This window comes from Molothrus aeneus, chromosome 1 (genome assembly GCF_037042795.1).
Source record: "Molothrus aeneus isolate 106 chromosome 1, BPBGC_Maene_1.0, whole genome shotgun sequence".
NCBI classification, from domain to species: domain Eukaryota; kingdom Metazoa; phylum Chordata; class Aves; order Passeriformes; family Icteridae; genus Molothrus; species Molothrus aeneus.
Window position 1 is genome coordinate 59,403,569 of NC_089646.1, and position 18,878 is coordinate 59,422,446.

Consider the following 18,878-nt stretch of genomic DNA (forward strand, 5'->3'; position numbering starts at 1 on the left):
CCAAGATATTTAGTATATGAATAAAAAAAATGCTTTGGCATAATCAGAGATTCCTCCATGCACAGTTTATTGACATTTCTGAAATTATGAGAGAATAAAATCTGAGGACTATATAATATATCATTTCCTCTTCTTGGGAGCAATGTCTTTAAATGCAGTGGGGAAATGAAGAGGAGTCTGTTGACAAGAGACTTTGCTTCCATAATAAGATGATTATATTAGCAGGATGCAAGCAGCTTCATATAGAAGAGATGAAGAGATATATGTATATAATTTAAAAATGCTATTTTATATGAGAATATTTTTCAAGATAACATAAAATGAACCACTCTAAGACTAGCTTCCATCAAAACATTTTGCTTTATTAGTTCTATTTTCTAGCTACAAGTCAAGCTGACATCTGTCGAGCTTTTTAACTTTTCATATGGCAGTCTATAAGAAAAGTTTCATGCAATGTCTACAAGGCTAAATACAGGGTAAATAATTGGGATTAAACAGGTGAGGAATAACAGACTGTTTAAGGACCAGTAACAGCATACTATGTACATAGAGCCATATTATATTCTCATGTCTTCACAGTAATGTGCAAATGTGACAAATATGGCTTTCATTTTTTTTTCCTTAAGAAAGTAAGACATAATTATACAGAAGAATGTTTTAAAACACTTAGTTGGATTTCACCTTTTTGTGAAACCTGCATCGGGGTTAGGGAGCCACCCCAGTTCGGGGGTGTAGTTCGGGTGTGTTTCCAGGAGGGGGCACAGATTCCTAAGGCACAATATTAATGTTAAACATTTTTAATTTAATCATGCTATTTTATTTTAGTTTTGTTTTTATTTTTTAATTTTTTTTGGTTATGTGAAGCAATAGGTCGTTGCTACTTATATAATAAGCTGTTGATTGTAAAAAATACAATGTTGAAGGCTACACTACATGCCTACCTGTAAGTCCAGGAACGTTAGCTAATCTGAAAACACACTATACAGCGCCGCATGTGAAACCAAGGTGGGGTTTTGGTAACATCCTTTTCCATACACGTAGCACAGAGTTATAAGGCTTCTGCGGAATAATAATATTATAACAACAAATATTTTACACTCTTCCATAATGGTATTTACAGTTACTATTACTCATATTCTGACATTTGGTAAATAACATGTATCTTATATGCATCCTTCTTGCCTATCTAAAGTGCTTGCTTAACTGTGTGAGGAAAGAAAATGCATACCTGCTTTAGGTGCAACAAACCCTCAAAAGAAATAGCTGAAATATTTGCTGTGGATTTGAAATGCATTCTCAGAAATTGAAATTATTGCTAAATTCAGTGCCCTTACTAGGCAATCATCTATATTACTTGTCATATATAAATATATGCATATATACTAGTATGTATGTACATGCATACACATTCATCTATCGTGTAAAAGATAGATTTCAATTTTTTGTCCATCAACCTTTTTTATTTTGTGCTATTCAACTCACTTGTGCTATGACAGAAGCTGGATCAAAATCAGAATCTTACCATGCTACTACTACTACCAACCCTATGATTCATTAGCACGTAATGAAGGCAATATGCAAAAAGAAAGCTGAGATGATGATGAATCAGGAGGCTTTTGAAATGCACTGAGAATAAGGCAATAGGCTGTACATTACAGCAGAGGAAAAGCTGAGGAAATTCTGGAATTCATAAACGTGTCTTACTGGAGTTGGGATTGCTCTCCCTACTCTGCTGCAGAGTCCTATGCTTTTTTCCAGTATTATTCTCCAGAATTCAAGCTCTAGAGTTTCTGCACCTACCAACACTTTTAATGGTAGGAAATTCAAAGCTTATTAAAAATGCCCTGATGCCACAACCTGGTAAAATAAGGCACTTCCAGGGCTGTATTCCAGCGGTGCCATGCCAAAAGGATCAGCAATGGGAAGAAGCGCTCAGATTTTGCTGAGTTTCCTAGTTTTGTCCCATGAAATGCGCCATCTTGGAGCATACTCCTTCTTTTCTCTTTTGAGATGATTTTCTTTAAAAAAAGCTGTTTCATCAGTTGAAGTTGAGGAGCTACTTCTCTGTAAGCAAGAGGTAAATCTTCAGTTCCTGACATTCATTAAGGTGGAAGATCAGAGTGGTACCAGGCAACGTCTTCAGTTCATTCGGTTTCTCCCGACTCAAGGTGATGTGCCAGCCAAGTCAAAAGTGTGGATTTCATACTCGCCCACATTGAAAGCTATGAGTGGACATTGGTACTGGAAAGGTCATTCCTTATAATTTCATTTACTGCAAAGAAAGAAGACAAGAAAAGAAATCGATTAGCATCCTGCTGCTGCAGGCAGCTGTCCTCAGTCCACAAACCCCCCGAACTCGCACTCATTCATTGAGAGCTCCAGTACAACTCTGAACAGTAAGTGTGACATCACCAGGTAGCTTGTACAGGCTGATCACAGTGCAAACCCAGCAGGATTAACCAAGGTTATTAACATGCTAAATATGTGTAAAACCAGGCATCACAAAACCAGCAGCATCCTGGACCTTTGATTGCATCAAACATACTTAACATTTCAAATTGGTTACAGATAAAACATTTCATTTCCTCTAGAACTGCCTCAGAAATGCAAAGCCAGGACCATAGGAGATCCTAGAATAATCTACTCCTTCCACAAAAAGAGCTGCTTGGAAAGTATGTTAGCCATGGTAGGTACTGGTGGCAGCAAGCTGCCAGTCACTGAACCTGGATATGTGCAGCTGCAATGCCTAGATAGAATAAAACTTCACATGCTGGTTTTTTCCACTGTGGGTTGATATTAGGGAAAAAAAAAAAAAAGAGAGGAAGCTGCTGCATGCTTGCCCATTACCTAGAGCTGATAACATATTTAAATATATAGCCTCCCATAATGGTGATCAATGCATGTGGACATGCACTCTTTACTTCTATCTACACAAACAAATGAGAGGGACAAACAAGTTAAAAAAACTCTCCTGGCAAGAGTCAGAGGAGAGAATAAACAAGGTCTGCTATCTCACCATCAGCCAGCCAGACTGCATCTCCACTGATAAAGAGTTGTTTTCTTTATTCATGAGTCTTCTTTCTTGCTTTCCCCCCTCCCCTGAAGATCATCAAGCAATACAGTTTCCCACACTCCAATTATGTCCATGTGATTTTTGGCAGATGGACAGGAAATTACTGAACCTGGCAAAGGTCATTGACACAACATCCCTTTTATTTCCACTCCACCTCCCTACAGCAACTGCCACCACCTGATTTACATGGAGATAGACCAAATGCCATCAAGAGGACTATCACTGCTTCTGAGCTTCTCTAACATGCCAGGACTAGGAAACAAGTGCCCACGTCATGGAAGCACCACGGAAATCCTGCATTTTCCTTTCCTTGTGGGCTGCTCTTCACAGTAATTCAGATAACTTCATGTGTTTACTGGAAAAGACCAAGCCTATGTAAAACCAGCTTCCTGAAGCAATTAGTTGGGTACGTTTGGTGTTGGTTTTTATGGCTTGTTTTTTTTTTTTTTTTTTCCTGCAGACCTATTGCCCACTTAGTAATTGCAGCACATGAATCAGTCAGGATTTGTGTCACAGGTCCTGGCCACCAAAACCAATTCTACCAATGGATACACATGCCATACTTCAGAGAGGAAATATCAGTTGCATTTGTAACTGTCTATTTACAGCAGCAAACTAAGAAGTATGGAAATGAGCTGTGAAAAGACAAAGCAGTTCCCCTTGAGAGTGCTGTGGAGTTCATCTTTAATATGACCAAAGAGCAGAAACAAATTCAAGTGGCAAGCCCTGCACTGAGGCAAAGACTGCTCTTCACGCATCCAACCCCAGCCAGAAGTGCCGCCCCATTTACACGTAGCCATACTCCAGAGAGCTTTAGGGACTGAGTCTCTGCCTTGAATGCAAACAGCATTCAACTTCTGTGGAATTCTGCCATGATCGCTTCTGTGATAAACTTCTCATGGCACTCTCAGGTCTGCAGCAAACCACACAGCAATACTTTTGTGTTTTATGTGACAGTGAAAACAAATCCTCCTACCGGCCAGGCAGCATCATAGTTTTGCTAACTTTCCCTCAAAGCTTCTGTTGAATCAAATAAAATTAAGACACTAGTCAGGGCTATCCTCACTTTGTACAGTTACTTACTGCGTAGAAATATTAAATAATGAATTTTCACAGTGCTTCTGTAAAATGTGAACATAAACATCACTGGTATTTCATGGGGACAGAGAGGTGGAAATGTGAAGGGCCTCCCCATCTCAATCAGGATTAGCACCAAGGCATCTCAAATCTCTGACTAATGCTGTAGCACTTGCTGAGTTACTCTTGCTTCTTTCAGTAAAACTTTCAAAAGCAACAGCCTCAGCCTGCCAGCTCATGCTTTCCCCTATTAAAGCATGTAGCCAAGGTATTTTGGAAGCAACTTGATGACATGAGCGAAGGTCCAACTCCAAAACCAGTGTAGGCACTCAAGAGGCTGCCCCTTCCTGTCACTCCAGGTGCCTTCAGCTGACCCTCTGTCACTCGAGTGCTGCAGGACACGTCTTACTCCAGATATGACACAACTTTTCCTTTTATCTAGGAGCCCACCTGCCTTGGCTCAGGCCATGAGACCACAGTGCTCCTTGAGTCACACTCTCTCCATCTTTCAGCACCCAAATCAATTTGTCCTCAGTTGAAATCACTCATATTCTGTTACTGACTCACAACAGTTTATTGCTTGTTTTTATTTTATATTACTTTCTTAAGAGAGATGGACTTCTGCTACCTTGATGAGTAAGCCTGGTGTCCTCATGCAACAACATCTGGCAGCTGTTCAACAACAGTCACTAGACTGTCACCACAGACTTGGGAGACAGACTTGGGAACTTCAACCCAAGTGCATCCATTGCCACCAGACATCACAATCAAAGAGGGCCAAGACCACCAAGAGGACACTCAATATCTCTCTCCTCCACAGTTGTCTGTGGACAGCATGGCTCAGATACAGCTCATTTTATTTCACTATTTCACTTGCTGTTTCACTTGCTGTTTGTAAAGACCCACTGCAGTGTCAAAAATGCAAAATATTCCCAACAATGCAATGGAAAAAACCTGCAGAGAGGGACAAGGGTGCATGCAAAAGGCCCAAGTGGGGGAATACGTGGCAGCACAGCTGACCTTGCAGCAGCAGCCAGCTAGCAGAGATGAAAGGGGAAGTGTGATTCGAGCGGGCTTTCCCTCACTGCCCACCCAGACACCTGAGGCTGCAAGGAAAACCCTCTGGTGGGTGGAAATGGGGGAAAACCAGGAGGCAAGCGCAGGTGAAGTGTGCTAGGTTTGCTAGAAGGATGATCCCCACTACCCCCAACTGCATCGTCCAGCACTCCCATAAGGACTCTCCACATTTTTTCTGATTTCTGGAAAATTTACTTCCTTTTAATACTCCAAAACATGTTAACATTTCTGTTGCATGCTCGGAAGTATTTTATTTTGCATCAAATGGAGTATCTTGGAATGTTTTTCTTGACCCCAAACTGATTTTTCTTTCGTTTGGCAAGAAAACATCAATATTCTTGTTGTAGGCTGACCCAAGACTGTCCTTCCCAACAGCAAATCAAACCTCTGTTACTGAAATATGATTCTGCTGAAGTATCCTGTGTGTCCATCCATACCAGTGTTACAACCACCACTACTGTCAGTTCATTGGGAAAGAGCATAAGAACCAGCACACCTCCAGTGGGGCTGTCTCTAGTTCATCTTTGCTCTGCTGGAGAACTTCGTGAGCTGTCGCTGCAGGCCCCCAGCTGGGTAATAATTAGCACTGACTCCATGATTGCAGAAGGCTGATCCATTGCTTTATTCTCTATCTCATACTATACTATATTTATTAAGAAGCTCGTAACCCTTACAGACAGTCTGATACAGCTTTGACCTAATTGGTCAATCCATCCAAACACCATCCAGTGTCCAATTAAGAAATCACCCTTTGGTAAACATCTCTCCATAACACATTACTCATTATTTTCTCTGAGCTTTCTCACAGCCTTCCCCAGGAAAATCCTGGGAAAGTCTGTGCCTGCTGCTCTCTGTGGCTACTGAGCTGCTGCCACAGTGAGCCAGAGGTCTACACCCTTACTTCTAATGGACTTTGATGAACTTTCTTCCATGAAGTTTTCTAGTAACCTTCTGAACCTGTTTTGGCCTTCACAGTTTCTTGCAGCAATGGGTTCCACAGTGTACATATGTGAGGGTGGAAAAAGTTTGGGTTTTTTCCTGTTTTAAATTTGTTTCTTGTAAATTTAATTCATGTTTCAAGTAAATGAGCTGAGTCTTCCCTGTTCACTATCTCTTTGCCATCTATCCCTTTGGTAGCCTCAGAGCTCCACTTGGTCCTATAGGACTACTGCAGAACTTCCCAGAGAGGCAAAATCTGATCATGCAGATAAAGTAATTGACACTTTTCTCTTGGTTCTCACATTTGTAACAATATATTTATTATATAATTAAGGAGAATCAGCTGGTTGCAGTCTTGAATGCTCAAGTTTTGACTTACAAACCTGCTATTATTACAGGAGGATTGTGCATGTTCCACAGAACAGCAATATTCAGTGCAAGCAGTATTTTGGCCCAGGTTTGAGTTTCATTCCTAAAGCAAATGCTGGTCTTTGATTCCGCAGCTTCTTGGATACACATCCATCCATGTCTGCAGTACCATTCCAGGAGTAGCTGGGTTTTGAATAAGCACAACATTCTTCTAAGAAAGGTTCCAATGGCTTTACACTAATTTTTAAAACAACATGACCTGAGTACTAACAAAGACTCATTTTATAAGCAGGACAGATGAGACACAAATGATTACCCAGCTTGTTGTAGGCCCTACATACAGCTTAGCAGCAGATCTGGGATAGCATGCAAGATGTTTAACCTTCAATGCCTAGAGTAGCATAGCACTTCCCTTAAAGCACCAGGTTGATCCCTATCAGACCAAACAGCTGAGTACTATGATTTACAGTGCCTTTGTCATCAGATTTTTTTCACTGTTTTTCTGCTGGCCTTGGGGGGTAGGCCACTGTTGCTTTCATAGTTAACACCTACAGTTCCCCACAATGCCTTCTCTCAACTGATATTTTCCATTGTTCATGTTCAGCTTTTCCACTGACAGAAAAGTCAAAAAATAATAACGCTGAGAAATGCAGGTAACACGTGACCTCTCTACCTGTCAAGGCTTCTGAAAGAGGAACCTTTCCTTTGCTAAACAGCAGATGCCATAGTAGCAGGATGTGGTGAGCTGTTACCCCACATTTTAGTTTAATAAGGAGTTTTTTTCCTCTTATATTTAATTTTGCTTTGAAATGCCCTTGCAATGGAAATTTCTGCTTTACTAATTAGCAAAATCAGTGTCTTACTGATGCACCAGTTTGGGTTCCTGCACGGAACAGGACAACCAGATATATCTGTACAAATGTGGGTTCCATATATAGATGTGAACTTCATAGGAAATGTAGTATTTTTAACATTTGGTGGCTGTACATGGATTCCATCAACTGGCAAGACTTTCAATTTCTGCAGATTTCTGCTTTCCTTGCAGACTACTATTGTGGATTAAAATGTGGCCTTCTGTTTTAATAAAACACCTGTTCTTCTGAGACAAAGTTCTGCCTTCCAGCTCAGATACTGATCCTGCTCAAAGCAAAGAAGCTGCAAGGTCAGTGGTGCAGGGAGTTAGGAGAGGGCACATGCACAGGGTTTCCTCAGCTGGGGAGCTTTTTGGGGATACAAATAAGAGAGTATAGAAGACTTCATACTCCTAAAGGTGAATATCCCCCAAGAGCCTGAAAAAATGGGAAGTGAGCTGAGAGCCATGGTCAAGCTCACAATTATGAAAGGCTGTGTCTATAGTTTTGTGGGTGAATGGTATCAGTTTGAAAACATATCCCATCCCCATTAAATCTCGGGTTTCTGGCTAGGTGAAGTTGTTGTCTTGTCACACATGGGGAAGCCAAAGACCAATGTTCCCATGACTTCAATCCATGTCAGCAGGAGCCCAGAAAGGCCTGCAGAAGGAGACTGAGTAAGGTTGTATTTACTGTTGTGGTCTTTTATGATGCACTCTTCTCTTTCAAAAGGGAGGTTCACTTCACTCTTTTTTAATTCACAGAGAGGTGAGGTAAGAGTTTAGGCAAAAGGACACTCAGATGCTTTGCACTGAGCTGACAACTTGTGATTCACATGCCCGTGTTGTCCTGTAAATAGCAATGGCATCAACTCAGCTCCTTCAGGATGGTTTTTGGTTTCCTCATCAATAGAAAGTGCCACATGGCATGTCCCAAGACATCCAGGCATGCAGGGTCACATGAAGTTTCTATCCACAGCTGGCTAGCCAACCCTTGTTCATTACTTCATGTCCACCTGTGTCTGCTGGGGACCACTGCTGCTAACATGGAGCAGAACTGAAGACAAGAGGCTGAGATGCCATAAATGCTCTCTTGATGAAAATGAACCAACACAACCTGCTCTGACTGGCTCACATGGCATGGAAAACACAAGTAATACCAGCTGCACCTTTCAAGCTACGTGTGTGGAAAACATGTGGTAAATCGCACTCTGATTCTGCCATGTCTGGACAATAGTGCTTCATCTTTCTGATGGGTGTGGCTGCCCAAGCAGTACAATGCCATGACTGGAAACCTTATTTGGATGGTGTTTGATACTGGTCAGACTGCACAGCTTCTGTGTCACAGCCTCCAGAAGCTCTGTGGAAGGTCTGAGCCACCACCAGAAACAAGTAGCAGTACTGAAAGCAAAACTGCCTTGGTTTGGCTCATTGTTTTTTTTCTCCTGGCAGAACTCACTAGCTCAGGTGAAGCCTTACATGGGTACAATTACAGTGACTGGATACAATTACTCAGGTCAGGGTTCTCTCCACACAGCTCATTAAACAGCGTGGATGTACCCACAAGTGCTCTGAATTTCTGCTGTCACTATTCAGGACAGGAAGAGAGCTGGGGACATACAGCTCTGGAGTGACTATGAGTTCGATGCTGACACCACGCTACCTGTAGTAATGCTTTGTAGTATGGCATTCACTTTGCTGCCTATAATTGTTGCCCTCAGATTTTTTCCACCAGGAGTGATGCCGTATCTTGCTCCATCAGGCTTCTGTGCTCTTGTACGCCCTTCTTTTAGATGAAATGACACATATTAGAATCACTGAAGAGGAATTCAAAGTTGCAAATGAATGCAGAGGAAGCCAAAATACAGAAGGAAAGTTTTTTTCTTATCTCCATGTAGAGATTTTATTTTAAGAGAAAAATGGCTAAATATAGATGCATATACAGTGACTAAAAAAATTAAGTTCCTAGTATAAACCATCCCATGGCTAAAATTCTCCAGTTTTTATCAGGGTACCTACTTCCTCACAACTAATAAGCATCACTACTTTTTGACAGATGAAAACTGCAACAAACAACATATAATTGTTACTCAAATCACAGAAAAAAAATGGTTTTTCTTACAGAAAGTGTTTTTTCAAAGCTAGTAAGCATTGTTCTGTGAGTGAGGCAAAACATCAGAAAACAGTGATATAAATTCCTGAGGTGCCAGACTGTAATCCAAAACTATAGATCACATGAAACCTTACTGAATTAAAAACCAAACAAAACAAGCCTTGTGAAGCAGTGGAAAATATAACTTCACATGTTCCACAAAGAAGTCAGATCTTGTGTTACCTCAGGTGTCCTGGATGTGTTTAAACCTTAAACTTATTTTTATCTGTTTAATCATAATAAGCCACTACCACAGGGCATGCTATTTTTGGAGACAGAGAATAGGACAGTGGAGCAAGTGAGTGAGAACAAGTAGCAGGTTTGAATAAAACATGATCCTCCCATAAGAGCATCAGCTTGGCACGATGGAAGGCATTGTTGTGCATGACAGCCATTACCACGGAGCCATTTCCTACCTGCTCTTCCCTCTGCCTTCTTTAGTTTAACAACTCCAAGTCTGCAGGACGGCTGTGCTGCGGATGGCTAATGGGAAAGGTTCCTTCTAGTGCGATGACAGCACTGTGCGGCAGCAATTTAACTGGGGCTCTTGAATAGGTGCCCAGACTAAATGAGTCCCGTCCTATCGCACCAAAATTTCTGGGTTTCAGTTTTTCCTTCCCTCCCATATGCAGCTCTGGAAACGCCCTGCGTCTCTTGCTCTGCAAACACTTAGGGATGAATTCCCCGGCTGCTGGAAATTAGCTTAAGGATCAGCAGAGCTGCAGTGATTTCCAAAACACTGGAGTCTAAACTTCAGCCTGTTTTTACTCTTAGTCTGAGGATGGCTGCACTCAATCTGATTTGCCCTTTTTACCAAAGAGTCAAAGACTCAAGAGGAATTTCAGGTAGCCCTCACTGAGGCCAACCTTGCCTGGGGAGACGGGCATTTGGGCTGTGCAGAGGCTGCAGGATCTGCCCCAGTATGATGCAAGCTTCCTCTGACACACACATATGCACACGTGTGAGGGTAAGGCTGGGCAATGAACAAATAAACCACATTTTAACCAAAATGATGTGTTTACGTTCCTAAGAGCATCTGTAAGGGAAACAAATCAGACATATTTTATGTTTTACACAAAATTTCCATGTGACAGATACACTACACAAATGTTACCTAAGGTGGCCAAAACCTGAGGTCAGCACTGCTGGAAGCTTTGCGGGTGCCAGTCTGGAAGGAGTAAGGAAACCACAGACCCCTTTGCCACAGACAACAGGAATTTGCCCCTGTCACGAGCAATGCAGTAACGCAAATTGATCTTGGTGAAGAGTTCTCCTTTTCAATTTAGTGCCCAACAGTGAAACAGGACTGTCAGATCCCGGCATTCAGAACTCATGATTCACGCATTGCTAAATTCTGAATGTCACCAAAATGAAACTTCACTTTTTTGTCTTTTTACTCTCATTTTCCTAATCCCATCTCCCAAGGTTTGCTGTACCTCACAACTAGCTGGCAACTGAAGCATTGATAACACTTGTGACATGAGGGTCTCATGGTATCCTATGGTTAGAAAAGCAAGGTTAAAGCCCACCTGATGGCCCCAAGGGCTGGCAGGTTCTAAGGTTCACCAGCTGTGAATGGGAGAGGGGGAGTGGTACTGGACGGTATCACAAAGCTCTGAGTCCGATGCTGAAGGCTGCAACTCAGAGACTTCATGCCCTGCCAAAGGAGCATCCCATGCGCATCCCATGTGCATGTGCATCCCATCCATCTTTTCTGTGGGCAGCTGACACCAACCCTTCAGACCTCACACGGCCATTAGGCCAGACCTTTCTACATAACACAAGAAAGGGCTTTTCTCAGCGTGCTGGAAAAGTGACAGGTTAGCTTTAGAGAAAAAATAATTCTGGGGGTACAGGACGAAAAAATGGAGCAAGAAAAGGTCCATAATCTCTATGGTTTACTGATTTCAGAGTTTAAAAAAAGTAAAAGAAAACTGAATTTCTCTATCGGTTATACAATTATTAATCTTTTTAGAAGCTTTTCTAACATTGCACATAATGAGCAATTCATCAAAGCATATTAGGTGCCACAGAAGTTGCATTCAATATAAAAGGGTCATTAAGTTTCTTGTAATTGCACATTACTGAACCTTTCATTAGTTCTAAATTAAATCAATTGGATGTGCATGTATGCTCTTTAATTGACTTTATGTAATAATAGTGTGGCCCGTAGTGATCCTCTGGAATCCTCCAAAATGAGCCACCTTGCACTGCTGTTCATAAAAAACCAGCTTGTGTGCAGCTGGGCATAGCAAGTAAAGCAAAGAAACAATAAATGGAGGCAAGAAAGAAACATTTTAGGTCACACAGCAGTATTTGCTGAGTGCCCTTTTCTTTCCATGGGTAGAGAACGGCCAAGAGACTCCACTCTTCTTCCACTCAACCAGCCTCAAAATCTGATGGACTTGAGCAGGAGCAACATGGTCTCAAGAATGGAAGTGTCCTGGAGATAAGTTAAAACAGGGTCTATACGATCTTTTTCTGAGCAAGAAGTGTTTGGTTGTCTTTTTACATTTTTTTTTCTTCTAATCGACCCAGCTTGTCCTACTATCGTCACCATCACCACCACCTCTTTCCTTTATAGCCCTTTTCATCAGAGAAGTGCATGCCAAACATAAAAGATCAATGCCATTATTCACATCACCCAGCAAAGAGGGCACCTGGGCAGTGACAACAAGAGGATGCTACCGTGCAGGCCATAACCAATGTGCCTACGGCGGGTGGCCACTGCGGGGACGCATCTGTGGCTTGCCCGTGTGAAGGCTGAGCCTTGTTTGGTAACCCCTAATCCACAGGGGGCTTGCTCAGTCAGATAAAAGGATGACCATGAAGTGACTCAGTGAGTGGCCACATTCTGCTGAATGGAAGAGAAAGGTAGGGTGGGGCTAATAAAATTTTTGTGTGTTTGATAAGGGAAAAGAAATCCACCTATGAGCCTGCTGGGGATTAGGCTGGGAAAGGTCATGCTAGCTGGGGGAAATCCTTAGGCAATGGAACACAGCTACTAATCTTCAGCAGAGGGCAAGAACCTGGCTGGCTCTGGCAATCTGAACTGGTGGTTGCGAAGAGATGGCAAAAAAATGGATGCAATAAAAAGCTGTCACGCAATAAATTTGCTTTTGGCATGATGACCTGGCCATCACCATAATGTGAGCTGTAAGTAATGCCACAGGATTTCATTTCAACCACGGCAGCATCTGTTGCTAGAGAACACTGCACCTCAAAGAGGAGTGCATGTTGTCTTTGTCATGGCTCCTTGGACAAGAGCACTGGCAGTGCTCAATGACACTCATGCTTTGGCTTTGTACCACCCTAACTAGGGACAGACCTTTTCATAATGAACCCCCCCATCCAGTTTGGCTGGGAAGCTTCGATCCAAAAGCTGATTTAAGCACACTTATACTGGAGATATACCAGTGCAGCTTGGGCCATGATGTGGAAACCCCCAGGGTGTTAGTGGATGCTGTCCCTAGTGTGGAGATGTGGCTGTGAAAACTGCACCAAGACTGTTCCTGGATTCCAGTACCCCTTGGATGCTAAAACCACCTCCAGCAAGTATCTCAGATTATAGCAACTGGAAGAATACTCCTATTTGTACATGGTCCCAGTGTGACAGAGCTGCAAACATGACAAAATGTCTTTTGCTCCTTTCTCCTCTCCCACATGCTGTGCCTAGCTGCAGAATGGCTCAAGCTCTGGCTGGACTGACAGAGCAATGTCAACAGTAAAATCACAACATGCAGTTGCAAGAATTCAGCAAGAATCACAGCTGGGCTCCCAGGGAAGATAAAATCTTCCCCCTTCAGCTCAGTGCTTGACACAAGAACCCTGCTGATGCTCAGTGCCCCCCCACTAGAGAGGAAATTTATTCTGCCCCAAGAACGAAGCACTGTAAACCTGCAGCCAGCACTAGAGAACTAGGAAAAAGGCACTTGAGAGCAGGTGTACAACACTCATCTCTCAAACACACTTAAGGACCTGAAATTTTATTCAAAATGGTTGCATTACACTTTCCAAACAGCCACTTGCAATGTGCAACAGGCTTCTTTTCTACCTCATTTTGAGTAGCTGGATTTCAAAACCCTTGCTTCTCAATAGCTGAGAAATGACAGGGTGCTTTCATTGCCCAGACTGCGTTCTCACAGCACATCCAAACTCCAGCAGGAGTTGGCCTGCACTTTTGAGAGGTGCTCCAGGCAACAAAATGAGTGGAAGAACTTTAGCAGTAATTCAAGAGGAGCTTTAAAAATTTAATAATGCTTCAATGAAGAAAACTGGCTGCTTTCATGAGATTCAGTCAGGTCAAATCAGCTAATTCAGAGCAGGAGGTAAATGCATGGAGGCTAACACAGCAGCTTTGGAAAATCCACACGACTACACATTGCTTGAAGGGCCAGGCAGGTCCCTGCTCCTTGGGGAGCTGAGCCAGGACATGCAGACCACAGGATGTAGCTGTGGGCATGCAGATGTGCAACATCTGGCTCTCTCTTTAGAAGCATCCTTGCAACAAGAGCAACCCAGCAAGGGTCAGATGAAGACCCCGTGAACCAAGCGCTTTTAGTCTGGAGATTTGGGAACATCAAGGACATTCCACCGATGAGATAAAAGAAAAAAGTGCAACAAAGGTTTTTATGAAAGGCCACACAAATGGATTGTTGTTTGCTCCACACAACAGCCCTTCTGGTGCACCACACCTTTTGCAAAACATAGTTCCATGAAACTAATTATTATCTCCTGTAGCTTCCGTCTACACACATTTCTGAAATACTTTTACTGTTCAGAAATTCCGAACTGTTTTGAGAGGAAACATTAAAAAGAATGGAAACCTGGCAATTAATCAGATGGAAACCCTTGTTTCCATTTTACAGAATAGGAAAAAAAGAAGAGAGAATTATAAAAAGAATACCCAACACTAACTGCTAAGTAGGAAAATGAAAGATAAGCAGAGGCTGGGGACTCGGACCACTGGTGTGCTGCATGCATTTACCTGCGATCGGATGTGGTTCTAAAGGGTGGGTCAGATCTGTCTTTGCTGTTCTCGTTCAAACCCACACAAACACCTAGTCTGAAACTAGGTTTTGACAGATGAAAATTCTATTTCCTTAAAAACTTACAAAATAAAAACCTTGAAAATTTTTTTTCAAAGCATGGACGAAAAGCTCTCCTGGTCAAGACACAGAGCAAATATTTACAGGTGCTGGGGAGACACCATTTCCTCCCTTTAGGCTTCAACCTGGTGTCTGCCACATGATTTTATCCATTCAATGATTTTTTTTTTCCAGACATCTGCCAAGAGGAAATAACTTTGCTGTATTGGGAGTCTGGGAATCCTAGAAAACAATCTTAAATCCATAAAATAATTGAAGTGCAGTTTTACTGAACTGTCAGTTCGATTCTGATTTTTACTACAATGTCAACAAGAGTTTAATTTGTTTTAAAGTTTAGGTTCTTAAATCTGAGTGATATACGGTAGTTTACAGCTTGCTGGCAACAGCTACTGTGGAAAAAAAAATGGAAAGTGCATATAAAGGCGGTTCTAACTTTGACATTGTGAAAGCAGGGAGCAGTGCCAAGAGCAGCAAACAGCATGGCTTTCCCAATCCTGGCTGGCTTTAGGGACTGCTTGCTATTGACATCAGTCGCTATGGGATACATTTCCCTGCTCTAACAAATCTCATCTGGAGCCCGTAATTAAAAAAGAAATGACTCAAAGTGTAATTTCTTTCCCTAAAACATTCACAGATGTTAACTAGATTGCTAATAGTGTGAGGTGTCTGTGGGTGGACATCTTCCTCCTTATCTGCTCTGTCAAAGCGGACAATTTATTTATTAAAACCAGTCCTAAAGGTAGTAATTTTTCTGCATGCATTTTGTGTATGGGGGTGGTGGTGTCTTCCCTAAACTGCTTGCCGAATGAACGATTTGGAGGTGTTTTTCTTTATAGTTTTTTTTTTCTTCTTTTCTTTTCTTTCCTCTCAGAAGTCATCTCCAAAGTCAGCCTGATTTAAAAGGTACTCAGAGTGAGTAAAAATGTCTTTGCTGAGCAGATTAAGAAGTATCCTGTCTGAGCTGTAAAATTAAAATAAAAATAAAAGTGGTTGTAATAATAATAATCACAATACTAATACTAATAGTAGTGATGTAAGTTTCCTGCTCCAGTGACTTTCCACCAGTGTCCTTGGCTGGTGCCCCTTGGTAAGTGCTGCTAAAAGCATTTACAGGAGCCACTGGAGGGCTAGGGAAGCCGATCTGCTTCAGGCACACACTGGACACGCAAGGGGGAGAACAAGAAAAAGGGATGAGAAACACATGTTCCTGGGGAAGCAAGAAAGGCTTTTCTTGGCTCCTGGAGAGGGTGGCAGCCCCAGCTCTGCCACAGAATGCTACTCCCAGCCAAGCACTTCCCATCCCACATGGCCATATAGAGCATCCCCCCGGTACCCTGCAGGAGGTGATGGCTGAAACTCTCCTTCCGTACACACGCAGCCCAGATGCAGTTGTCTGCTTGGGCCTTTCTCCCCGCCAACTTCCCCTCCTCTTGCTTTTCATTTTCTTTTTTCAACCAGCTTTGATTGGAGCCAGAGCCTGGGGTAAATCAGAGGAATTTCTAGATTTTTCTGAGCGCTGTGAGCTCTTGCTGTTTTCCGATACCTACTTCCTGCCATATCTAAAATAACAGCAGCTGCAGGGGCCTGATAGAGAAGAGCTCCAGGGGAGAAGTTCTCACAAATGGGGTGGGAACGAAAAAAAAAAAAGAAGAAAAAAAAGACTTATTAGGGAGATGATAACACAGAGAGCCAGCATCAGATTAATTGTTGGAGCTGATAGCACCACAGGCTGTGGATGCTGTTGTCAGAGGCAAACAAATCCTGTAAAATGGCCATGGGAATGACAAGTCTCCATGTTTGCTGGGATAACAGATGTAGCTTTACAGCACTTGTCCTATTGTATGGAGTATCATGCCTCGATTAGCTAATGCCTCTGAGGGCCAGATAAGTCAGGATGAATGTCCTGCCTTAGAAGTTTTCATGCTTTCTCTTTGGCGTGGCTATCTATGGAGAGCTGCAACAGAAATCTTTGTACACATACAGAAGGTCCCCTCTTTAGAGAAAAACATCAGAGAAAATGGAAAATTGTTGAAATGACATTGTTTTCCATGGAGAACACATGGTGCAGTGTTGTTATTGTCTCATTACAGACCACATGAATGAGTACAGCCACTCAAGAGACTTCCAAAAAGGAACCTTATACATTGGTATGAGGACTACTCTAGAAGAATGTCTCTGTCCAACTGGTGTAAAGGATGACAGAAACAGACATGGCTCACTCACACAAAATACACTTACATACCATTCAGTGTGCAAGAACATGCTGAGATCTCCTGGAGATTCCTTGCAACCAATACAAACATTGCTTTAAATATCAGCGCACCCAAAGAACCAAAGTGAGTGTGCTTGAAGCACTGCCAGTCAGTGAAATATAGGCAGCATTTCAGGTTATTGTATGTGCCATTAAACTTAACTTATTAATGCAATTCTACAGTCACTCTGGAGCTAAAACTTGTGTCTGCATCAAGTTTTGGGTCCTGAAATATTCACACAATATTAGAGATTTTCATGCGTTATTTATTTTCAACATAGGAGTTTTTAAAATATTATTAAGTGAAGATTATCATGATTGTGAATTGGAGCCTGATCCAAAGAGCACAGGAGACAACTGAAGAATTCCTACTTGCTTCAACGAGCTTTGCATCAAATTCTTATTAAACACAGACAGACATCTGCAAAGGTAGTCTACAAATATGCAATGTACTGGGCTGATGGCTTGGCAGGAAAAAAATACCAGTCACTGTATTGTAAACTCTATTTTCTTCATTATTCCCAAAAGATCATTGGAAATGTTTTAAAGTTGATATGCTAAAGAGGCAGGTAGATGTGTTCTCTTATTTTGCCTGAATTTTGAAGCACTCAAGACTTCCCTGAGGTCTGCAGACTTCTGATTTCCACCACTCAAACAGGCAAGCACATTTCTGTGTTTACTTCAGTGTGTTGATTTTAGTGCATATGCATGTGGGTTCAGTGTGATCCTAGAGCCCTACCCACTTTCTAGGGAATAGTGGAAAACCATGCACAGGGTTTTAGTAGCAGCATGTAGTTTTTCTTTTCTAGATTTTAAACCATTTCTCTAGAACTAAAAATCTTTGCTTCACTAGAGTACACAGCACAGCTGCAAAATTTTAGTTGTTAAAATAAGATCATGTTAAGGTGCTTGGTTCTTCGCATCCTCAAAAGAGGCTCCTTAAGATATGAACAATATCTGGTTCATATTCAGATAATTAAACAAACTGGCCAAGTTTAGACAGACTAGACAATATTCTGGCAAAAAATCATGAAACTGAAACTAGCTAAACCATTTTTTTTTAAGTTATTCTTGACAATACAAAGAGAGTGCATTTGTATTCCCGCAGAAGCAGAAGTAGTTAGAAAATATGAGGCATTGCCTAATCCTGTTTTAAGCACTGTTATGGCTGTGCTGCATTATGTATGCTTACAGAGCAGTACATTTATAGTAAACTGGGTAAGGAATTTGGGAGTAGGATTAACAAACTTTCCTTTCAAACTAGACTAGATCAGATGACAGTAGGAGATCAATCTGCAAAAATTCCTAAATTTTGTTCAAGAAAAGTGAGGATAGTGAAAGTCAGAGACAGTCTAAAGGGCAGCATGGCAATTATTTACTGACATGAGACTGGAAAGAACATCACATGGAGCACAACTTGGACTTTAGACACGTAGGAAAGAATGGTTCATTTTATGCCACTAATCATAGCCAAGGATTAAGATATTTTGGAAAAGCCCTATTATTTCTCATTCTGCAAACCCAGATTTCATTACTGGTAAATCATGAAGTTTATGAAGCCAATTCATACAAATTAATTTCCTTTTCTGATTTCCACTGGCATGTGAGATACAGATAAATAATAGAAATAAAAGTTTGCTAAGGAAAAGAGAAAGATACATAGAAATATCTGTTAGTACTTAAAAGCAAGGTAATCTCAAGTGAGGACGTAGATAGAATAATAGTCTCTGCAGCTAGTACATTCATTCTTAAATAAATTGCTTTTGGGTCTGAAGAGGTAGAAATCAGTGCAGCTGCACTACAATTAGATGGATCTATGCTGAGTTACTCCAGTTCCTGTATCAAAAATACCCAATGGTAAGTTCTCCCATTCATAAGATTTTAATTTTGCAGCAATGTAAAATCTAGATGTCTTTTCCATATTATGAGAAATATTCCCACCTATACATCTCAGCGAAGAATTCTTAAAATTATTTTAGTGT

At 41.6% G+C, this 18,878-nt stretch overlaps 1 protein-coding gene across 1 annotated transcript in view; it reads right to left on the reverse strand.

Moving 5' to 3' along the window:
* Window positions 1–341: 341 nt before the first annotated feature.
* The window catches only part of NFATC1 (nuclear factor of activated T cells 1), a 109,576-nt gene continuing 91,039 nt past the window's right edge, over window positions 342–18,878 (reverse strand). The window contains exon 11 of the mRNA XM_066545047.1: window positions 342–2,272. Coding sequence (XP_066401144.1) covers window positions 2,223–2,272 — 50 coding nt within the window. The 3' untranslated portion in view covers window positions 342–2,222. The remainder of the gene's footprint in view (window positions 2,273–18,878) is intronic.